Source organism: Pollachius pollachius (assembly GCF_949987615.1).
Source record: "Pollachius pollachius genome assembly, chromosome: 20".
NCBI classification, from domain to species: domain Eukaryota; kingdom Metazoa; phylum Chordata; class Actinopteri; order Gadiformes; family Gadidae; genus Pollachius; species Pollachius pollachius.
In genome coordinates, this window is record NC_136953.1 from 15,069,480 (window position 1) to 15,094,528 (window position 25,049).

The 25,049-nt window shown below is 48.1% G+C and overlaps 1 protein-coding gene across 8 annotated transcripts in view; it reads left to right on the top strand.

Moving 5' to 3' along the window:
- Positions 1-25,049, top strand: part of LOC307090792 (receptor-type tyrosine-protein phosphatase delta) — a 361,739-nt gene that overhangs the window by 265,549 nt on the left and 71,141 nt on the right. For all 8 annotated transcript variants that reach the window (XM_079757563.1, XM_079757560.1, XM_079757565.1 and 5 more), the window contains one exon: positions 2,927-3,130. In XM_079757563.1, the coding sequence (XP_079613689.1) occupies positions 3,013-3,130 (118 nt within the window). In that variant the 5' untranslated portion in view covers positions 2,927-3,012. The remainder of the gene's footprint in view (positions 1-2,926; positions 3,131-25,049) is intronic.

The window sequence follows — 25,049 nt, forward strand, 5'->3', positions numbered from 1 at the left end:
TCCCACCCCCTCGCTGGTGCTTATACAACATGCAGATGGCTTTGTTTGCCTGTGAGCATGCGTGTGTGCATACACGCGTGTGTGTGCGTGCGTGTGTGTGTGTGTGTGTGTGTGGAGCGGATGCGTCCCGAGGAGGAAGGAGCGAGCGCTGAGTGCGTCTCCCATCTCGCCGTCCCTAATGTCATGTCATTATGCAAATCCCGACCAGCCATTGATTACCTGAGGCGGCGGTGGCTCGGGGTTTGGATGGACGGGCGTCGCAACATCCAACCAGGACAGACAGGAAGTGACTGTGTTTTTTTTTTTTTGTTCCCCTCGCTCTCTTGTATCCGATTGGCTCTAATCACCTCCACGGTGATGTCCGCGCGCTCCTGCTAACGTGTGTGTGTGTCTGTGTGTGTGAGTGTGTGTGATCATGTGAGTGTGTGTGAGTGTGTGTGTGGGATTGTGCGTAGGCCTGTGAGTGTTTCTGTGTGCGTAGGCCTGTGTTGTGTGTGTGGGATTGTGCGCAGGCCTTTGTGTGTGTGTGTGTGTGTGTGCAGGCCCGTGTTGTCTGTATGTTCGGGGGGCGTGCGGGGGGCGGGGGGGGTCGAAGATTGCCTTCGAATTGATTCGCCTTCCTTCCCCCGCATCGCTCATCTTCACGCCGTCGATCGTGAGCGGGGTTTCGCCTCTCCTCCGAGGCGCTGGGTGACATGTGCTCTTGTCTAGCCCCATCCTCCTCCTCCACCCCCACCACCTCCTCCTCCTCCCTCCGTCTCCACCTTCCGTCTCCACCCAATCCGCCACAACATGCGCTGTATTCTGTCACCGCCTGCTCCCGCGCATTATGCTAACGCTTATACTCCGCTCTCTCGATTTTATTTTTGTTTTTCCTTTTTTTTCTTTGTTTTTTCATCTCCGCGAAGGGAAGGGAAAGGGAGGCAAAATTGGCTTTTATAATGAAACCAGGGCATAGAGGGAAATGTCTGCGCCACGCTCACATAGCGTAGCTAAGTGCGGCTAGTGAGTTCACAGCATTGTCATCACGTTTTCTAGCTGCTAGCGTGTAGCACATAGCTCACAAGCCAACCCATAGCATCATCGTCCCCTAGCGTCGGTATCTCCCCGCTAAGGCCTCACGTCGCACAGCGGGTCAGATTTGCACAACCACCCAGACTACAGGAGCGCTAACCCAGCTTAGCTAGCACCGTGACACGCTACCGCTAGCTTTCCACCTTCTTAAAGATCACATGCTTTAGCTTACCGCGCCAGTCAGCCGTGTGTGTGTGTGTGTGTGTGTGTGTGTGTGTGTGTGTGTGTGTGTGTGTGTGTGTGTGTGTGTTGGGAGGCGGCGGCGGCAGGGGGGGTGGGGGTTAGCCGTAGCCGTAGCAGCGGCGGCGGCTAAGATAGAGCATCCATCTCTCCGGATCAAACGCTGGCTTAAAGGAAATGGATGACAAGGGATGGCGGCGAGCAGCGGCTAACACTAGCTCACTGTGTCGGATTGATTTCTGCTGCCTGCTGCTGGGCCTCTCCCAACTAAAGGTTCCGTGGCAGCGGACGCAAATGCCAACACTTCCCCTACTATGTCTTACGGATCGCGTTTGTTGTTAAAGTAGCACTTGAACCGATTTGAAGGATGGGCTTGTGTACCCTGTGTCTGTGTGTGTGTGTGTGTGTGTGTGTGTGTGCGTGCGTGTGAGTGTGTGTTTGTGTTAAAGCTAGGCTACTTTATCACATTGTATAGATTTGGAGTACACTTAATTTTACCTCTAATCCATTTAAAGGCACTCTCAGCTATTAAGGCCCACGGAGTGGGGGATGGATGGGGGTAAACTGTGTCGGAGCCCACTGGGTCTCTCACTTGTGGCACTGCATTATGGGGAGGAGAATCGAGTAGACGTCGGTTTGCTATTGTAGGCATCTGTTCAGCAGCCTGCCGTTGTACAACTGACGTATTTATAGCGTTTAGGCACTCTAACAGGGATATGTTAGCATTAGCGTTTCACTCTGTCTGAATCCTAAAGCATAATTATTATTATTAAAATGTAAGAAATATTGCTAATTGTGTTATGATTAAATATCATTGTTATTAATAATTAATAATACAACTTTATTAATAATAATAATGTTATTTGCATTATGGTTTGGGTTTTTCACGTCGGGTACAAACGGCTTCATTTTGCTGAGGGATGGACGAACAATGTTCCCACACAAAGTTGTGAAATGAAACGAAGACGACGGGCCGTGTTCAGAACCACGGCATGCCATCACTGATCTGAGCCAACAGCCAGAGAATAAAGCTCTCTGCCTTCACAACCTCTGCATAGAGAGCGGGAGACAAACGTATATGTGCACCCCTTCATGTGTGCAAGTTATCTCCCCTGCTCTCACACACACACACACACACACACACACACACACTTAGTGTCGGCGTGCACGTGTGGCAGTGTGCAAAGTGACTGTTCCGTTTAGAGGAGTGTCAGAACGTAGCCCGCAAGCACATCAGCCTCTTCCTCTTTCCCTGTCAGCTGCAGCCCCGACTTTCTGTGTGTGTGTGTGTGTGTGTGTGTGTGTGTGTGTGTGTGTGTGTGTGTGTGTGTGTGTGTGTGTGTGTGTGTGTGTGTGTGTGTGGTGGGGGCAGCAAGAGGATGACACAAATGTGCAGGAAGAGATAAAACCCATGCAGCCAAACAGCTTTGTCTAACGCATTCTCTTCTTTCTCCTTCTTTCCACTTCTCTCCTCCTCTCCCTCTCCCTCCTTTATTCTTTCCTCCTCCCTTCTCTCCTGTCTATCCTCATCTCCTCTCCTCCTCATCTCCTTCCTATTCTCCTCCTAAACCCCTCTCCTCCCCTCATCTCCTCTCTACTCTACTCATCTCCCCTCTTCTCTCTCTCCTCTCCTCCTCTCCCCTTTCTCCTCTCCCCTCTCTCCTCCTTGCAGGCTGTGAATACCCTGCATCTGAGCGATCGGACCAGACCTGACTCCCGTGGCTCTGTGAGCCAGCGCGCCACCAGGCTGCCAGTACCATGCAGGTGCCCAGCTGTCCCGCCGTGCGCAGAGCCGTCACCGGGCCGACGCCTTGGCCCAAGGTTCTGCTGCTGTCGCTGCTCCTGGCTCTGCTGGTGCACCTCACCAACGCCGAATGTAAGCGGACACACACCTCCATTCTCTCTCACACACTCTGAACAGACCCCCTTTATGGGCGGGGTGCCCGAGGCATTGTCATTGTGTGTCTGTGTGTGCGCGTGCCGGCTTGTGTGCGCGTGCCTGCGTGTGGGCCCGACACAAAGGTTGGACCGTTGATTTGAGGTCTGTTTTGTCTGGTGTGTTTTTTCCCGTTGCCTTCTCTCCTTTCTTCACCGCAAAGTGTCGCAATAGCCGGGCAAACACAGGTGGGACTCGTAACATTAATTACGGGCGCGCTCCATTCACGTTATCAGTGCTGCAGTGTGGACCAAGGAACCCAGCGCAGCCATGAATACACCGGGACAATGGCTGGTGAATCCCCCCCCGCATTGAACAGACCCTATGGTACCCGGCATGTGTTGACCCAGCTGTGTGGTGCAAAAAACAAACACACCATTAATTGTGTGTTATATTAATGATCAGACCAATACCTAAAATATACACAGAATGAGATTAGTTACTGATACTGATATATATATATACCATGACGTTGGGGAAAATACATGGCTTACGCACCCGAATGCCATACACACACACACACACACACACACACACACACACACACACACACACACACACACACACACACACACACACACACACACACACACACACACCCCTTTTGTCCTAATCAAAAGCCCCCTAGTGGCCGTGTGGGGTCCCGGGGGGGGATTCCATATTCCCCAGCCGCAGTCTGTATCGCCAAATCCCTCGGATAAAAAGAAAGAAAGAAAACCTTTAAGGGATTGAGTTACTTGACATCAGACACCTGTCCGCTGGTGTGTGACAACAGTTTTCAAACCCCATTGAGCCCCCCTTCTGTCTCTCTCTCTCTCTCTCTCTCGCTCGCTCTCCGCTCCGCATCACACCCTGACACCCCTGCTCCCAACTCCTCCTCCATCACCACCACCTCAACCTAATTCCCCCCCGCCAAAGTCCATGAATCATTAGCTTCTCCAGAGTGTCACCCTGTGATGAATAAAAGTTTTACTGCTCCCCCTTTCACACCAGCTGAAACAGAACCCCCACCCCTCCCTCCATTATTTAACCCCTGAAATCCCCCTTATATAGTTATTTGAATGGGAGCCGTCTTTCACCCAAGGTCGTACAAGAAAGGGAGGGAGGGTTAGAGAGAGAGAGAAAGAGAGGGTGGGGCAGGGAGAGAGGAAGGGAGGTTGGGTGAGAGAGTGAGAGGGAGGGAGAGTGGGAGAGAGAGGTTGAAAGAGCGAGGGAGGGAGGATGAGAGGGAGACAGAGAGAGGGAGAGAGGGAAAGAAAGGAAGGGAGGTTGAGAGGGAGACAGAGGGAGGAAGGGTGAGAGGGGAAAAGAGAGAGAGAGGTATCGAGCAAGGGAACGGGAAAGAAGGAGGGAGGGAGAGAGAGAACGGAACGAGAGGGAGGGAGGGAGAGAGAGACGCTTCTCTGAACATTGATGGCCATTTTCTTTACAGAGTTGCAGCATGAGAAATGTTCCCGGCAATCTGTTCGAACATGTGTATGTTCTTTCTCTTTCTTCCTCTCCCCTTCCACCACTCAGTCACATGTGTCTCACAGCGGGGGGGGGGAACGAGACGAACGGGGAAATGTGGACGCTGTTCAGACCCCCCGCTTTATGTGCGATTCTGGGATTTATAGACACAATTTAATTACGAGACGTTCCCAAAACGACTCTAATGGACAATAAATGCTCCAATTGTGATGGCTATTTAGTTGTCGTTTCACACACACACACACACACACACACACACACACACAGCGGGGGAAGCGAGGGAGTTATACCCAGACTACCACACACAGTCTTGTGAATTGTTGCAGTTTTGCTCCATCTAAAATGGCTCAAACAACGACAACAACAACAAACTGTTGGAGAACAACTTTTTTCCGTATCGAACCAGTATTGACTGACGAGGCCGTTTATTTGGGCTCACTTCTTGTCTCCGGCCTGGCATGCCGTGGAAGAACTCAAGAGGGTTTTTAACCCAGAAGTTTCACAAGAGTAGCATGCATCCATCACCGTGTATCACTCAACCCCCCTCCTGCTACACACACACACACACACACGCACACACACACGCACACACACACACACACACACGTACGTAGCTGTCCGTGCGTTGACAGCTGCAGCTGTTTCCACTGCTGGACAACTGGGCCGGGTCAGGGTTTCAAAGCCAAAACAAACGTGGTGTGAAGCTCCCGACGACGGCTGTCTGCGGAGGAGGGAGGGGGATGGAGAGCTGGAGGAGTCGGCTCATCGGTGCTCATTGTGAGGAGAGAGGAGAGCTGTGCTCTCCGCTGAAGTTGCGAGGTAGCATCTGTGTCGTCAAGGACCCCCTCGTTCACGGTGCGTGTGTGTGTGTGTTTGAGTGTGTGTGTGTGTGTGTCTGTTCAGAGATCCCTGCACGATCTGTGTCATCATGCCGTCTTCTAAGTGTATGACTGGCCTTCTTCATTCTCGTCTGTATTCAAAGATACATAAGCAGGCTTCTTTATTTCACTTTTTCCCAATCACAGACACACACACACACTAACAGACACACACTCTATTTTCTCTGGTCCTTGTCCATCTCTCTCGCCTCGGCTCCTTGTCTAAAGCCCTTCCACCCTGCGGTCCCTCATCCAGCGTACCGGCCGCTCTCTATCTTTTGCGAAACATCTACGCAGTTCTTATTTCAAGTACGCAGGTACTTGCCGAGTTTGAACTATATGCAGAAATGTACCCCTCCTTTAAGGAGAATGAACCCAGCATGAATGGAGCAAGAGACACTAGGCCCAAGTGATCATGGCTCCCCCTCTACCTTAAAGGGCAATAAATACATCATAACGGTTGCTTTTTAATTGTAAACAATTAAAAAACTAAATAATATTGCTGATATATGAAAAAGGCCGAGATCATTCTGGTGACGATATTACTATGCCTTGCATCTGTTCTTGGTATCGGTTAATTGTAATCAGGGTGATTGTTAGTTGCATATTGATTGTGTCTGAATTATTTGAGTTGCTTATCAAGTATGATTAAAAAAAAGTCATCAAACAAAGCAAACAACATGAAGTTTCAACTTGTTGGGAACCGGGAACCAAACACCATAATTCAGATGATTGATTGACCCGTAAAGCTAATCAATAACTGAACCGTGAACAATTGGACTCAGCATTAAACCCTCCCCCCTCCCCTTTGTTTCTGCACTCACTGATCTCTAAAATGTTTTTCCAACATGGAGGCCGTATTTGTTTTCGTGTCTTGCGTGTGCGTGATTGCATGCACGTGTGTGTGTGCGTGTGTCTGTGTGTGTCTGTGTGTGTATGTTTGTGTCTGTGTGCGTGTGTGTCTGTGTGTGTGTGTATGTGTGTTTGTGTGTCTGTGTGTGTGTGTGTCGGCCTCCGGCGGTTGACAAGGTGGAGGCTATGAGACACACGAGAGCCCAAAATGGCTGAGTTGGCGTGCGCAACAGATGGCGTGGCGCTCGGGGCCAGCCCTGCATGCCACGGCCCACCACGGACAAACCCGCCACACATGACAAAAAGGCAAATTAGGCATTAGGCCTCACTCTCTCTCCCTCCCTCACTGCTGTCTCTCTACCGTTTGCTCTCTCTCTCTCTCACTCTCTCTCTACCTTGTTCTTTCGCTCCACTTCCCTCCCTCTCTCTCTCTCTCTCTCTCTCTCTCTCTCTGCTTACCTCCCTTTCTGGCACACACTCACTCCTTTCTCACTCTCTTGCTCATTTTACCTCTCCCACCCTCACTCCTCTTCCCTCCCTCTCTCTCCCTACTTCCCTCTCCCTCTCTCTATGTACCTCTCTCTCTCGCTCTCTCACTCCCTCCCCCTCAGTACTCCTCCTCCTCCTCCATTTCTCTCAGATGCTGGCACACTCACTCTCACACACACACACACACACACACACACACACACACACACACAGCGACACACACACCTAGTGCTGGGCCTGCAATGGGATGATGTCATGTAAATGCTAAATTACGTCAATGAGAGGCACACTGAGGCCCGTACGTGGGCGGCGGGATTCATCAACGGGGGGATTTCTGGAACACTGCAGATCTCTGGTGTCGCTTGTTGTTGTCATTGTCATTGTTTTGCCTTTGGCCCCTCTCTCTCTCTCTCTCTCTCTCTCTCTCTCTCTCTCTCTCTGGCTCCCCTCTCCTTCTCGGTCTCTCTCTCTTTCTCTCTGCCTCTCTCTCTCTCTCTCTCTCTCGCTCTCTCTCTCTCTCTCTCTGCCTCTCTCTCTCTCTCTCTCTCTCTCGGCCTCTCTCTCTCGTCCTCTCCCTTTCTCTCTCCACATGCACTCTCCAAACAGAGGCAGTTTAATTTGTGTGGCAAATTAGGCCCGGCAGTAGCCTGAACGAGGGGCATAATTGTCCCCTGGTGTTCCAAGGGGACAGCACTAGGGAGAGACGTTCTGTTCTCTCTCTTTCTCTCTCTCAAGTGAACAGTGGTGAGGGGCCCGAAGGTTAGCGGAGGACGCGACAAAGAAACAAACGACATGGGACCTTACACATTACACATGTGTTGGCTATCGATTTACCGCTTTATATTTCTTGATTTGGTTTAGAAGTATCTGCGTGGTGGAGCCGCAGGAAACACATAGAGGTTGTGGTTGTTGTGTGACCGTGATTGTTCCACACCTCCAGTACACATACACATAAACAGACACACACAGGCGCACACTTATGTCCAGATATATCTGGATAGGGGTATAGATTCAAGGCGTTTAAACTCCCGACCCCATGTAACTGTGTGTGTGTGTGTGTGTGTGTGTGTGTGTGTGTGTGTGTACGCACCCTTGTGAGCACATATGATGTAGAGTACAGTCCTGGCCTTCCTTCCAAGAACCGAGTGAAGAACCACAGTCAAGAGATTTGAACGCACTCACAGGCATCCGCAAACAAATACTACTAGGAATAATTATATTTATTTGAGTGTTTCACGCCTGTATTTTCCGGTGTCCGGGATCGACCAGGCTCTCTCCTCCCCGATACCTTTTGCTAAATGCTCAGCGATAGCACTCTTGATGTGTCCATTAATTGATCGCTCTCAACGTTGGCCGGTAGTTTGTGGTCGGAGTCCTCCCACCTCCATTCTCTTCACATCTTCACATCAACTATTGACGTGTTCACCACTGCATTTGCAAACATTGAATAGCCCCACACACACACACACACACACACACACACACACACACACACACACACACACACACACACACACACACACACACAATGACCCAAACCTGCACATGAACCCACTTTACATCGACGCCCACAGCGATCTCAAAGACCGCATTTTTCCGATGCAGTGCAAACGAGCCGCCCGGAGAATGGTAAACAGATAGAGCCTCCTGACGGGAGCTGCTTACTGAGCCGTACCGTCCCGAAGGTTGGAGGAGTAGGAGGGATGTGCGTTGGCCACTGCTATCAAAACGAAGGGAGAGGCTGTTTTGTGTATGTTAGATTCTACCAACATTAGACGGATGCTTATTTTATAAGTCTCTCTCTCTCTCTCTCTCTCGCTCTCTCTCTCTCTCTCTCTCTCTCTCGCTCTCTCTCTTTCTCTCTCTCTAGCTCTCTCTCTCTCTCTCTTTCTCTCTCTCTCTGTCTCTCTCTCTCTCTCTCCCCTTCTCAGCCTCTCTCTCTCTTTCTCTCTCTCAAAACGAAGTGAGAGGTTATTTTGTGTATGATAGATGCTACCATCATTATACAAATGCTTATTTTATAAGACACAGATTACCCATTGCTAAACCTGCCATTATTACTTGTTAAGGTATACTCTACATACCTTAAACCCATTGAAAGCTGAAGTAATCAAAATATACAGAGCAACATTATACCCTTGAAACTAGTTTTTCATTAAATGGACCAATTGTTTTGAGTCAGGATATCAGGATATGGTTTCAAATAATGTAGATTTGGTGAACACACAAACTGAAACACAAAGAGAGCAGAAGGAGAGTAAGTCACTTAGCATTATTTCCTTGCAGGAAGTCCGAAGGCTAATGATACAGTATTCTCCAGATAACATCATCCTGTAATATGTGTGTTTTATGCATGCCTGGCCTAATATGAATTATTGTAAGATTGTGTTGTATTTGCATATGAGCTTCCGGGCTGTACTGAAATTAGCATTTTTACAACAGCTCAAATTAAATCCCTCTGCTTAATTTGCCCGCTCACTAATTTGATTTAAATTGAGTCTATTCCATTTCCTTTAACAGCCCTTTATCCACATTGACACACACACACACACACACACACACACACACACACCCATGTCTTTATGCTTGCACACACAAGTAAATAGATAACACTCAAAAGAGCAGCAATGTACTTAAATTCATCAACCCATCCCCCTAACCACACACACAGACACACACACAAACATCAAATAGTTGTCGCTTCCAAATGTGCACACGCACACAGAAAAAAACCCTGATATATACATGAATAGAGAAAGCACACCCGCTTTCCACTTGCATGTTAACGTTGCAACACTGGGGGGGGGGGGGGGAGGAAGGCGTTGAAGCACACAGGGTGTAAGGAAGGTTTTTTCGATCCGGCCTTAAATCATTGTAATTTCCCCCTCTCCTCGGTCTCGTTTATCATTCTGCCGGACACCGCTCAAGTGGAAATCTCATTGTGGGCTTCGGTCACTCAGCGAGAACGTTCTCTGAGCATCAGCACGTCGCCCCATCGGCGCCCCAGCCCCTGCAGCGAGAGTGAGGCTCCACGCGACATCGCCCTACTCTTTATTCGCTTCCTTTTTCTCCTCTTCTTCTTCTCCTTCGCCCCAAATGAAGGCGTCGGAGACAGCTTCTTCGGTGCAGCGGCTGCCAGCAGTTAATTAGCATCAATAGTTGTTTAGGAGGAGGACCACAGGGCTGCGAGTGTGCACCCAAGATAAACAGCGGCATCCGGGCGGCGAAGGCAGTGCTGCGCGATGCCACCTTCGTGCCAGGTTGAAACGCAAAAGAATAAGACCCCCCGAACGCTAATGACTACCGCGGGAATAAGCAGTAATTATTTTATTTTTTTGTGCTGGTTTCACTGACGTCACCGTTGCAACTTGTCACCGGAACACCATGCAATTACGTCTCAAGGAAGTTGTATCAGACCCTTAATTAACGCTGAGAATGCCAAATTTCTCTGGCTATTCACCCTGGGGTAGTGTTTATCACCATTAGCTCCCTCCCCTAAGGCAGAAACCTTGCTGTGCTCTTAGGCCAAGGGAACGGCACAAAGGAAAGCAATTTTCCCGGCATGTCGGACCCATCTACAGCAAAAGAAAAGCAAATGTTCAAGTTGTGATACAGTGTTTTTTTTGTGAGCGGACTGATGCAGGTAATTAAAAGGCAAGCCCGCTAGACACTAATGCTATATGTAAGTGCACTTATGTCCTCAAGAAACATTGACTCGAAAATGGAGGGACAATTTAGCTGCCTTGTGCCATTGAATTTCGGAGATAAGAAATATTGACAGAACGTAAATCTAGTGGAAGTGGCTGCACATGGGGCCCAAGCATAATTCATCCTTTCTGTGTCAGAGGTGTTTTGAATCGCTCACTTCAGGAGTGGGAATAAAAGGGGCGAGCCTTTGAAAAGACATGGAGGTGCTACACATGTACCGTTTCATTGTGCTGAGCTGTCAAAAGGCCATTTCACTGCGACAGATGCAGACACTTTAGGCTCTTTCCTCGGTTTTATGAAAAACCCTGTAGGCTAACTTGTCTGATACAGGGATCAGCTGGTGAAGTGAGTGTGCTGCCAGATGTTTTGATCACGCTTCACGGTTTGTACCGGATCCCAACAAATCAAAAAGACAATGTGTTGGTCGTGGCTTCACCCTCAGTGGATGAAATGCCCATTGTTAATGTGATGCATGGGCGGGATGATTGACCCACTTAGATGGATGTGGGTCCTCTCTGTCTAAAGGAGCATGATCGCAACATGACACGAGACCAGAGAGCACCAATCGTATGTCGGCATGCAAATCCAGTCATACCAGGGGTTTCATGGTGACTGATGGGTCTCTGAACTGAAGAATGGCAGTTAGGTTGTTCACTCTGGTATCGCTTATCTGGCCTGGCCTTGAAGTTCAATGAGAGAAAATGTTCACTAGGTTTTTCAAAATCACAGCGCAGATGGAGAAAATAATAAGTCCTAAGCTGATTCAGTAGCAGGGAGAGCTTTAATCATCACATGATCCACAATTAACTCTACACGTGGATAGGAATAAGTAATTGGAATAACTATAACAAGATTATTTTCTATAATATAAGCAACATGTTGGACTTTATTTGAAGCCTCTGGAGAAATGTGTATGCAAAAAGACAGCTGTTTGAGTCTACGTTTTGTAATGTAACCCTAAACATTTAAAAAATGCCACCTGCCTATAAATGGATGGCCATAACTACCACTAACATGTGTGTCTGTGTGTGTGTGTGTGAAACATATGTGTGAGTGTATTTCTTTGTAAGTGTCAGTGAGAGTACCCTGTCTAAGTGTGTGTGTGTGTTTGTGTGTATAAGTCTTAGCGGATGTGCGTGTGTGTATGCAAGTGTATCCCCATGTAAGTGTGTCTGTGTGTGTGTGTGTGTGTGTGTGTGTCTGTGTGTGTGTTTCCGTGGAAGTGTACCCTCACGTAAGTGTTTGTGTGTGTGTGTGTGTGTCCGTGTACCCCCATGTAAGTGTGTGTGTGTGTGTGTGTGTTTGTGTGGCCAACACCTGGCCTACGGGCTGTGCTTTGGTCTCACTCCGGGGGTCTCCGCAGCGTGGCACACTGCGCTGATCCCGGCGCAGCACATTTGTGCGCCCGCGGGGGGGCGTTAAGACGCTGTGGCGAGGTTAATGTTCTGAGCCACTCATCTGTTTGGTGTGCCTCAGGGAAATCTGGGGTCCCCCACACGCATGCACGCACACACACAGCAGCCCACCCAGCCCTATCTGAAGGCTGACATCTCCACCGTGTCCACCGAACACACTCTCTCCTCCCGACTCTTAATACTGATTGGGGGACCAAGAGCGCCTTAATGCGCACCCCGCCGCGTGGCCACACCTGATTTGCATTCCCGGGCGTCCGCTGAGGCGGTGCTCTCGCTGGGTCTGTCTCCGCAGGGCCCTGGGCTGTTATTCCAGGGGTCTGCCACCCTATACGCTCTCTCTCCGGCACTGTCTCTCTCTCTCTCTCTCTCCTTCTTCCTACTGATTTGTTTGTGTGTCTCGCTCATAACAGGAGGGCCAGTGGGACGTGCTCGCTCGCTCTGCCGCTCTCTCCCGCTTTCTCTCTACATCGCTCTCTCTCTCTCCCCCCCCCCCCCCTCTCTCTCACTCTCTCCAACTCTCTCTCTCTCTCTCCCTCCCTCCCTCTCTCTCTCTCTCTCCCCTCTCTCTTTGTCCCCTCCCTCCCTCCTCCCTCCCCTCTCCCTCTCTCCCCCTCTCTCTGTGCCGTGCCCATCATCATCCACTGAGTTATTTGCCATTGAGTGGCGCGCGGTGCAGATTTACGGCCGCACGCTGCCTCGGCCGTGCTTTATTAGTGATGGCAAATGAGAGTGGGAGCTTTCCATCCAGATATGAAAATGTGCTCACCGTTGAAAGGGTGCCAGGAACATGCGGTGACGATTCACATGCACACGCACGCACACTCGCACACACACACACACACACACACACACACACACACACACACACACACACACACACACACACACACAGGCAAGCACAAACACACACACACACACAGGCACACAGGCATGCGCGCACATACACACGCGTACACTCAGACACACACACACACGCACACACGCTACTATGGATGAGGTATACGTTAGCCCCCAGTGTGAGCACTCCCTTGTGGCCGTCCGGTGCCATCGTTTGTCATCCTCTCATCAACTAATTAAGCACAATGATCACCTTCTGCCTTGATGGAGGACAGCTCCCGTTAAGAGCCGCTGATTAACGTTAAAAAACAAGAGGTGGGGTGATAGGAGAACGAGTTTGACTTCACGGGAAATAACAGGATTTACGAAAACATCCTTCTCTCTCGCCACAATGTCACGTATAATTTAAAGGCGTTAACGAGAGAGAGGGAGAGAGAAAGAGTGAACAAGGGAGAGAGAGAGGGAGAGAAAGAGAGTGAATTGGAGAGAGGGAGGGAAAGAGAGAGAACGGGAGAGAGGAAGGTAGGGAGGGAGAGAAACTCAATGGTAACGACGACAGCTGCTTACTTGCACCTGACGGCCATCTTTCCGGGCCTTTCCCCCTCTTTCCCCCTCCCTTCTCCTGAGCCGTCTCTGGCCATGTCGTTAGCGGCAAAGTGCACATATGGGAACGCCACTGTCGAACCCAGTTGATAATGTCAGGATTTATGCCTACATGAATTTCGCTAAGTACACCTTCCAAATAAGATTTCCCCACGCTCCCCGTCGGTTCCCAGAGAGCGAGGGAAATAACTCATCAGAGAGAGAAAGAGGAGAGAGAGAGAGAGAGAGAGAGAGAGAGAGAGGGGAGTTCGCCCTCTCCAGAGCACCGCCCAAGAGAGACAGTCATTTCACACCACATGATCTGTTGCCTCTCATTACACGGCACAATTTAATTGGCCCTGCTTTCTTTTCGTGTGCCTCACCCCCCCCACCCCCTAACCGTGTGATTATTAAATGAGCGATCTCCCCGTGGAAATGGCCGTCGTTGTTTGTGTTCTTTGGGTGGAAATGACCCCCTGTCGTGGGTCCCGGCGGGATGAAGAGGGGAAAGGCTCATGGGCGCGAGGCAAATCCATTGAGTGTATCTCTTGCTCAATTCCCCCAGTACATCGCTTACCTGGCGAGGCATAGGGGTTTCGGGTTTGAATCCAGATTGCCGGAAGGACCGGTGGAAGCCTTATTTGGTGATGCCGACACTGGCTTAGAAAATCCAGGCCCATGCTCCAGCTTCACACGTTTGTAAAAGCATACATACACTGAATGCATCCCCCCCCCCCCCCCCCACACACACACACACAAACACACACCCACATACTATGTCATCACCGTCTATTCATGGCACACTAAACCAGACATTCTCCAGGCATCCCTGAACCACTGAATATGGCCTGAGGCCTCCAAAGCTGTATGCACACCGACTCAAAACACTGTTTCTCTTGGCTTAATCGGCCTGTTCCAACACACAAAAGTGGAGCTCAGACCGTGGCCTGACGTTGTAGCAGTGGTGAGACGGAGTGGAGGTCTGTGGTGGAGCAATAGGATGGAGCAGCCCCGGCCTTCGTCGTAAAGTCTGAGCTTCTCAGCGTCGTAAACAACTCACTAAGTTGACGTTCATTACTAGCCGCAATAACGGTTTTGAAGCATGATTTCCTCAGAAGTGTCTGGTAGTGAGACTTTGGTCTCAAAGAGTCTGCATGGCTGCCAAATTATAATGGATAGGGTCTAGGTTCAAATATATAAAAATGGTTCCTTTGAATCCAATTGTACTTTTGCCGGCCCCAAGTTTTTTCAAGTAACAGAAGCTGTTTTATTTTCGGTAAATTGTGTTGCCCAATTTGCTGGAACGATCCAGGTCAAATGAAGGTAAGACGTATTCCCTTTGGTCCAGAGTGCTGTCTGGCCCGGGCATAGGACGCCTCATGTTAATAACAGCCTTTTTATTCCATGGGAAGAAGCAGCACAATGCTGTAAACCATTTGAGCCAGGTCAATCTGAATAAGATTGCCACTAGTAAGAGTTGTACAGATTGGACTCCCACCGTGTTTGGAGCCCCGGCGAGAGGCCAAACACAGATGGAAAGAGATTTCAAGAGGATCCTCTCAGTTGGATTGGTTTTTATTACAGTCATTTCAGAGGGAAAGCAACACACTGCGAATGAAAAGCATAAGTTCTTCCTTTGAACTAGGAGTAAAAGAAAAAAATAAAATAAAAATAGTGCAAAGCCGGAACCATGCGATTCCAAGGCAACAGGTTGTCGGTCAGACAGGAGTTGTTTGGTTTGTGTTCATATGAGTTTATCTGTTCACATTAGCCTAGTTTAAATAATTATATTATGTGATGGAGAAACTATGACTTGGTGAAAAGTGTGTGAAAAGTTCCTACAAATTGATTATTCTGTTTTCAATCAGAAGTAGGATTAATGGTGAAAAATGTCAACTGTGGATTTCATAATTTGTACAAAGCTTGGCTCCCAATTGTGATTTGTTTTCGCCAGTATTCATGTGTGACAATAGCATATTAAATAGTTGATGAAAGGCTTCAGCAACAACCACATATTGGATTTGTCTCTACTGTGGATTACACCAATTACTGAAATACATACGCAAGTTGAGAAGAAACAACATTCTTATTATTGAAATATCATTACAGAGGCCCACTTTGAACCCGTAAAAGAAAATATAAAGGAACAACATGAAAATCATTGTCCCGGTAAGCCAAACCATCCATTATAAGAGAAAGCTACTGAACCAACTGTGTTTTTAATGCCTTTAGCCTTCAGATATGAAAGGGCAGCACGATAGAGCCGAAACAATCCAGTCCATCAGAGACTCCCAATAGTATACACATATTTCATGGGTTGGATTCGTTTTTATCTTTTTTGCCTCTCCACATTGGCAGTATTAGAAGAGTACGGACCACCACGCTGGGATAGATGGCACATTAAACTTGTTGTGGTTCCTTTATGCCGATATGGCTTGACCTTTTCGCCTTTTCTGTTTTCATTGGAATCCTTGTGAGGCAGATCTATCCATGCGGTCAGCGCACTAAATCTGTACACAATCGGAGTCTATCGATCAGGGGAAAATTAAATTGTCCTCCACAGCGGGATATGGATTAATAATTGCCTACTAATGCCCCCCCTGACATTTTGGCCATATCCAGTCAATATTGTTTGAGGCAGCCGCACGGACAATTATGATGCTTGTTATTCGTTGTTTTTTCTGTAATGAGCGCAATCAGCAGTTGGCCTGACTTTTAGTGAGCGAGCATGAATGGATTTCCTTTCCTCACGCTCCCATTACTCACCCGTATGGCTCTCATCAGAACGCTTTCTATCCTAACAATACATTGGGGTTTCTGGTCCATTGACCTGATGTCTAACATTTTTGCATCATATGTTCAGACGGCACAGACGCCATAAGCGTCCTCGTCGCCGGCCTGAACCGCTCTGTTCTCGTCCCAAACGGAACCGCAAAACGCTCCCTTCGCCGTACTATAAATACCGGAGAGCTGGCGACGGGCACGGCGCCACATCACTCCGCTTCCACTTCCTCCCTGCCATCTGGGAGGATTCCTCCTCTGGCATTCTCACGGAAGGTCTTCTAGCCACCAACACCCCCATAGCTCTCTCCTCGTCCCATCCCGTCGGTCGCCGTTGGCCGAGTGTAATTAGGTGATTTAACTCGAGCCAGACCTTCGGCGGGGTCTCGGGATGGGAGGCTGTGTCCCGACAGGCCCCGCCCCTCGTCAACGCGAGGCGGGGGCAGATACAAAGTTAGGTTGGGAGGGGGGGTGGCAGGAAGTGGAGGGGACAAAAGATGATGAATGTCGCTCGGTGAAAACCGGAATGCAATCTGGCTGCCATGATGCAGAGATGCTCTAATGGCTCCCAGCGAAGAAGAGAATGGGGAGGGGGGAGGGGGGGTTCTGTCGGGATGGCAACGTGATAAATGGCGAGGAGGTGGCTGTAAGGACTGTGGGGGCCAGACGGAGAGGAGGAGGGGGAGGAGGGAAGAAAGAGGAGTCGTCGAAGGAGGGCAAAGGAGAAAAAAACAACCGCAAAACAAATAAACCAAACGACAAAAAAACGGATGACCACAAAATGGAATCCAATTCATCTGGACTCAGTGTGTCCCACCCCCCAACAACCACCCACCACCACCACCGCCACCTCCCTGACAAATTCAGTGTGGAAGAGGAAGAGAAAGGAAAGGGAAATTGTTTTATTTTTTTTCGTCCTCGAACCCACATCACCCAGCCCTTCCTTACACGCACGTTGCACACACACACACACACACACACACACACACACAAAGCCCCCCCCCCCCCACTTCACTCAGGTATATACCTCCAGGTTGAAAAGGAAAAAACAAAAGCTATACCGACCGGGAGGGCTTCTGCCTCCATAGAGAAATAAATGACAACAGCCTGGCGTCACGTCCCCCTTAGAACCCCTCAAAAAGCTTTTCAGAAACTCTAAAATAACAGTCGTTTACACACACCATCCACGGTTCTGTGTCAAAAGTTCCCGTGTGTTAATGCTGTATTTTCAATAGTGACCGATTAACGTCATTCTCAGAGGAGGAAGTCCAACGGACAGCGAGGTAATGTAATCTAGTCTAGACGAAAAGTCCTTTGGAGCATGTTTAGACTCCTGCGGGCTGACAACCTGGACCACCGCGGCATCATCTACAAATAGGAATACGGTCAATAGTCTACAAACAAGAATACGGTCCATTTCGTCGCACCTTAGTTCCAGACAGCAACTCAAGTTAAGGAATTTTGTCCGTTGGTATAACGAGTACCTTTGACATGTTTGATAGAAAAGACGACATTAGTAAAACCCCCCAAAAACATATTCTTACTCTGGTCTCTTCCTCAAGCCGTACATTTGTTTAATTCTGTCTTCATTTGAATGCCATTTCAACAGTTTTTTACAATACGTCCGGGAATTAAACACTGCTGGTAACAAGCTGTCTTAGCTGCTCAACACAAATCATAACACAGAAATATATTCATAATATAAAGAAAACGAGCTGTGTTCGGTTAATGTGCCAAGCGCACTAGAGTTGCTGGAATATTAATGAGGCTTACGAAGCAGTACTGCTGAGTCAACGTGTCAATGGCTATTTAACCTTTAATCTGAGAGGGGAAGTCAGTCCCAATAGAGCCGGCGTCTCAAAGAACTTCCCACTAGCTTTGGGGCATTTCACTAAAACTGCATTAGCTATTTTCTTTTTTTTCTTTACTGTCTCACGCAGTCTCTTCTCATATATCTCCCCTTGCTCCCGCTTTCTCTCTCTCTTATCCTCCTTCTCCTCTCCTCCCTCCCTCTCTCTCTCTCCTCCTCCTTCTCTCTCTCTCTCTTGCGCTCTTTCTCTCTGTCTTCTCCTCCTCCTCCTCATTCTCTCTCTCTCTCTCTCTCTTGCGCTCTTGCTCTCTGTCTTCTCCTCCTCCTCCTCATTTTCTCTCTCTCTCTCTCTCTCTCTTTCTCTCTCTCTCTCTCTCACGCTCTTTCTTTCTGTCTTCTCTCCTCCTCATCCTCTCTCTCTCCTTCCCCTCTCTCTCCTCCTCGTCTTCCTCCTCCTCTCTAGCCCTCTCTCTCTGTCTTCTCTAATATCCCCTCAGTACCTCCCTCTGCCAGAATAGCTTGAGGCTCGATGTGCTTGGTTGTCAGGCAAGTATGTGCTACATGCATTCAAACAAATACTATTTGAACCGGCTAGATCCTAACGCACACATAAATGAACACGCATGGATGCTTCCCTAGTAGAATTTATTAATGTGAATAAAGCACTCTGTGGCTGGAGCAAGACTACCTAGACCAGTAAAAACAACTCTATCGAACCGCGTTGTCGGTTTTTCGTTAACATAGTACGTGCCATTCAGAGTTTTAGACTTCGGCACCTTCAATCGAATCAAAGGTGGGGAATGTGAAAAGCATGGAGAATCCCCATCTCTCATTCGGTTGGGTTTGACGAAACACACAGAAGATGCTGATCTCAAAATGGTGCACTTCGTTTGATCATTAAGTAAGTGCTCTCCAGAGTTTGATGGGTTGTGTCTCGGGCTGGATGTTGCCAGACCGTTTGCCTTATCGTTGCCCTGCGACCCACCCCCCCCCCCCCCCCCCCCCCCCCAATGATGATCCCACTACTCCAATTATCTATCATGGAGGACATGGCTCCACATACCAGATGAGCGAACTGACCGATTGCCTTGAGTAATAAGCCAACATTCATAATCTACTCCTTATTGAGTGGATTGCAGATCGCCTGTTTTGTGTGGGATTGAAAGTCGTTTATACATGATCTAAAACAACCAGTAACAACAGTGATCAGGGTTGATTAGTCAGGTTGATGTATGAGGCTGTGGCATAAGCTGCGAAACGGCGATGTTGGCCTTCATTCTGGACGCGATGAGCATGGTTTGTCCCGAGTGATCAATGATGGATCCAGAATGTTGATGGTATTGATCTGCTACCCGGGGAGTTGGAGGGTGAATCTTAACTGCATCATTCTAATCCTAAACACCAGTGGAACTCGCGAGTGGATCGATAGATACAACATTATTAGCAAGCTCCCTCTATTTATGCCGGTGATAAAAAAGGTCATTGCCTGAAATGGTCAACCAATAAGGTAACATACCGCACAGGCTGTTAAACTTTACTTTTAGAACAACCTGTGATTGAATATCCTTCTTACTATTTTGTGTCATTTTCACAAAGCAGTTTCTAAGAACAGTATTCTCTACTCTACTGTACTGTGTCCATATGTCAGTTATTGTGTCCAAATGTCAGTTGTTGTCGTTGTTGTCAGACATTACTGTTGGTTTTCCCATTCGGTCTGATGCCCAGGACAAGCCACAGCAGGCATTGTTATTCCAACTCCTTTACTGGTTCACCCCAAAAAAGGGATTGAATAATACCAATAAGCTCAACCCAGACTCCGCGGTTTGTATGTAAATGCGTGAGGCGTAGCAACGGTTGCCGGGTCTCCAGAGGGGGTTGGAGTGGTCGTGGCGGCGAGGTTGCTGTGAGCTCGCCCCGGCTTCTTCCCGCGAGCGCCTGAGAAAACACAGGGCCACGACGACCAGCGCGTCACTACTCACGGCCTGACAACTGGCATCCATCGGAAATGACTTGGCACAACTAAGCCATAAAATTAGAGCCTGTTTATTTATACGACGTCGGTTCCTTGGAGCCATTTGCTCCCATAATCCATCTGGGCTCCTAAGGAAACAAAATATGAGGCAAGCTTTTCCGCTCTGTGGTCGATGATGGCTGAGAGAAATGAGAAGTTTGTGCCGCGGAGAAGGAATCGGAAGGCCCCACGGGGTAGTGCAATTGGCTTTTAGAATAGGAGCAGTCATATACGCTCAGTGTTTGATTTTTATTTTCCGTCCCTTCCTTCCCCCTTTTCTTCTATAGGTAATGGAAATTCCCCGGCTTTTCAGATTGCCATCTACACATGCTTTGCATGCTTGGTATTTTCCTCCTTCAATCTCGCATTCCAAAAGCCGAAATTATACAGGCTGGGAGCCATCTTTGGCGCGCGCGTCGTTACATTGACAGCGGCGTGACATGGCTCGACAATGTTTGCTATCACTTTTGCCATTTTGTAAAAATCGTTTCAAGTCCCGTGAGGCCAGACTGCGATAACCGCCCGGCTATTTTGCCGCTGCGTGGCCGTTTAATAAATCCCTTTCCACCGCCTTGTGGATAACAAAATGAACAAATGCTTTATTTTCGCGCTAGTGGCTGCCCTTCCCCTATCGTATCAGATAATTAACTTTTTTTCTTCTTTTGCAAATAGACTGTGGCCGGCGACCAAACAGAGGCAGCCACAATTACCATTACTTATCTGTGGGGGGGTTTCTCCCCCTCTCTCTCTCCAGACATTCAAAGGGGGGGGGGGAACCAACAAACAAGACAAACAAAATGCTATACTTCTAAGGCAATGTCTTCCTCCAACTGTCAGCTCGGCCACCAAAGTTTGTTATTCAGCCTCAGACTGTGCCAGCGAGGAACACAGGCGGAGTCTTGCTGGAGAACACCCGGCCTACATATGATTTTGCCTTTAGATTTGACAACCCAGTGCCCAGATGTTTAGAATTCTCTAGCAGGAGCTCTAGGGTTTTCAACCGCATCAGGCAAAACGCACACATACACAGACACACACACACACATCCCCTCAATCACTTCTTTTCAGGAAGGATGACAACAACTGGCATAATTCAATATTTATTCACTTCCTTCTGTTTGCTTTCCACCGTGAAGAGAGAGGGAGGGAGGGAGATAGAGACAGCGAGGGAGGGAGGTAGTGTGTGTGTGTGTTTGTGTGTGTGTGGGGATGAGGGGGCTTTCATGTGTGCACGTGTGTCTGATTTGCTCCAGCAGTGATTCACTTTGCCTCTTTAAAGGCGTTGAGGGCCGTTTTCAACAAAGCCATCTGTTTGAGTGGGCCATTTTATCAAGTGACACGCTGGATCGCTCTGCCTCGCTAATGTGACTCACGGGAGGCAGCGGCAACTTGGGCGTGTTTAGGGTGAGAGAGAGGCAGAGAGAACAAGATGGTGAGCGAGTGGGAGAGAGATATATTTTCCTTATGCAAACACTGGAGAGTACACAGAAATGAAGGAATTAGACGAAAAGGTTTGGAGTAAAATGTTCTCCATTTTGATCTGAATTTCCCTCATCATTACAACAACATTCAACAAGATAGAGATCAGACGTTTCTTTGTGTTGGAGACATTGGCGGTTGTCAGCAACAGAAAGCAACACTATTTACTTAATGACACCATCCAGAGTTGTTCTCCTTGCTACATTGTGATCTCCTTTAAAAGCCTCCGCGCCACAATTTCAGTATCATTCTCGCTTTCGCCAATGTTCTCCATTATATTCTGCCACTACACTCATCATGCACTTTCTCTTCATCGAAAAGTGCACAATAAGTAGCCTGTATTTCCTTTGGGACTACCGGACGACGCATTTGTTGTGTTTTTGGAATAACAGCTGTTCTGTATTTCATGTACTGAAAGAGTGCACTGAATGCAACAATAGCGCATTGCACTTTTCAGCCTGTTGCTACCGGATACTTGGTGCCTACACACATACAGAGCTTGACATAGCTCTGCGCTCACAGAGAATACGTGTAAGCTCAATGGTTCACACGCTCCCCAATATTCACATTGTATACATGACACAACACACAATCAACACCGACATTCAGCCCGTCATACAGTGACTTCAACCCCACTTCCACATTAACACACAAACGCCGTTGATACACATGCGTGCGTTTGATCCTTTCTATTTAATTAGTTAATAGCATCATGGCTGGCGATGGTATTCGCCTAGAGAACAACATGTTGGCAGCTGTAGCGTCGCGTTGGGGGGGCTGTCCTACGGGAGGGCCAGGTGGAACCGGAGACTTTATTAGGGGGGCGACACGCGCCGCAATATTGATGGAGCGGCGAACCTCCAGAGCCCCACTCCGATTCGTCACCGCGGTGCACTCAAACGCCCGCCGTAAATGAAGGCACTATGCGCCCTGATCCAGTAATCAACACTCATTCAGGGGCCGTATCCCTTTCTCAAGCAGCCACTAATTGCAATGTGAATTTTTTGCCTCCATCTTGGGCAAGGCGGCCGGTTGGATATGCGACGCGAATTAGCAAACGGTTCTAATTAAGCTTGGGCTTTCTCTTTACTTCTTTGGGCGGGTGCCCCTTTTGTCAGTGTATACAATGTGGAGTTTGTTTTCCAGCCAACACAAAAGACAAGTTTTTTTTTTGTTTTTTGTCTATCGCCACATTGCAGATAGTCTTGCTTTGTGCCGCCATTGAAAACGGTTTACTGTCGCATGTGCGTCGCATTGTTTCACTCATTGGTTGTTCGAGCGGCGACGGCTGTGTGGCGGCGCGTGCGTGCGTGCATGAGTGGATTTGCTGTTTGTGTTTGTCTGGTGATTGTGCGACTGCATTACCATAACCTGTGTTTTGCTCATGATGAGGAATCTGTAGCGCTGGAAAATAATAAAGCTCATTAATTAATCCACAGAGAGGCGGAGGAGACTAAATTTAAACCAAACAACACGGCAGGCTTCACTGTCCATGCAGCCACACCTGCAACTTCTCGCACCAGTGAACTTTATGGGTTCCTTTGCACAGGGAACTCCAATTCAGTCTAATATCACGAAACTCTGCCCTAATCATTCTCCGGAATAGAATAAAATAAAAAGTGATTAGAGTAGGTCCACACTGCACGCTACGATGACTTTTAGTCTTCTTTAAAGCTCGCCATCAAAATGGTGCTTCTGGTCAAGTTGCCCACATCTTCACAATTCATAAATAGCAGAAGTGATATGCAGGTTTAAAAAGAGAATGGGGTTTGGGAGGGGGGGTGGGGTTATAAAATGTCAGATGAGGTTAATGGTATCTCTAAAGGGTTTCTTCCTACCGACTGTATGCAGCCAAAACCGACTCTGGTATTTGTCAGACTGTCAACCAAAGTGTTAGGATTAATTATCTCACACCACAACCCCACCTCACCCCGCCGGTTTGAGATTCAGAGAGGAAACGGGCCCTTTCATGCAAATGAAATTGAATGTCAGTCAGTGTAATTGTGAGGACCGGGGGCCCGCGTAGGACTGCTGTCTGTGTGAGAATAGACGGTTCACAGGCAAACTTGGTTTATTAATGTTTCTGTCTCTGGCTTTCCTTTGATACACGGCTCTTGTGAGGCAAATCAAACTTAAGTCCATGGCGGGGCCCCTGGGGGACTTGAAATGTGCTACCCTCTCACACACACACACACACACACACACACACACACACACCTACATACACACGCACATGTGAACACGTGTACACACATACACACACACACACACACACATACAAAGGCATGTATGCACACACATGCACATACACACCCACACATCAGTATGAATTATGTTTTGAAGAAGGGTATTTAAATTAGGATTCCTAGCATCGGGTGAATATCCAACAAACTGCTAATGGATGCAGTTATGCTGGGAAAGGAAATTCTTTGCATGGAAATAAAAAAAAAAGATAGCATAACATGGGCCCCAAGAGTTCAGATACCCACACGGTCCACGTTCCTAGACTGCCCTCCAAGAGCCACCACTCCATAGCACGTCCATCCTGCTCCACCAAGACACACATGTGAGGGAAGAGGAAGAGGAGGAGGAGGAGGAGGAGGAAGCGGCGGTGGGGGCTACGTGTGAAATGGCTCTCCGGTTCCCAGCTAATGTTGAGGTATCACGTTCCCAGGGAGGCAGAAGCAGCTGATCTTCTCAAGCTGGCTAGGGGGTGAAGCTCAGAGGCTGAGGGCCCCCTCAGTGTAGAACCATCCGTCACATCACACCCCTGCGCTGTGATTGATGGGATTCCCGGATGGTGATCGCTTATTTGAAGCATTTGACGCCAGATACTTTTTGATTGATTGTTTCTGTTTTCAAAGCTATGCTGTGATATGTAGTGATAGCAAATAATGTTATTCCAGAAATGATTTTCGACTCGGTTTTGAAAGCTTTTTAAATATTTCCAACCACAAGTAATTTGAGATTTATTCTGTAAAAAGCAAAAGCTTCTATCTGTTCTTTTTAAGTGATGCCATCGCCCAAATCGATGTCAAGAAATTGACCAAACAATAGTTGGGGTAAACAAAAGATTGTGTATACTTATGCACCATTATTGCAAAAAGAGCATGGCTGCAAAATGTAGCAGAGCCTTAGGAAAACTGTCAAAATAATCCATATTCATTCGCTGTTAAATATAGTTTGAGGCTTTCCTCTGTCGTGTCTTGCCAGAATTATGTTGCTGGCATAATATTTCAGGCACTATTTAGCTGGACCTCATGAAAGTAAAATCATGCAAATTTTAAAGTTACACAACTTTTTTTTCAATATAGTTGCAAGCTCTTACAATCGAGATTCCCTTTGCAATGCGAACGGGACATTTTTCACGAACACGACATCCTTGACAATATGCAAAAGCCGTCCCCCCCCAAAAAACACGATGAAGCGCCTCATAAACAAATGGCCTGAAGGAAGTACACCCCTAATGGCGCATAAGAGAGCAATGTTTCAATTGTTTATAGACGAGAAAACACCAAATAAGCTGCCGTCTTCAACATGCAACCAC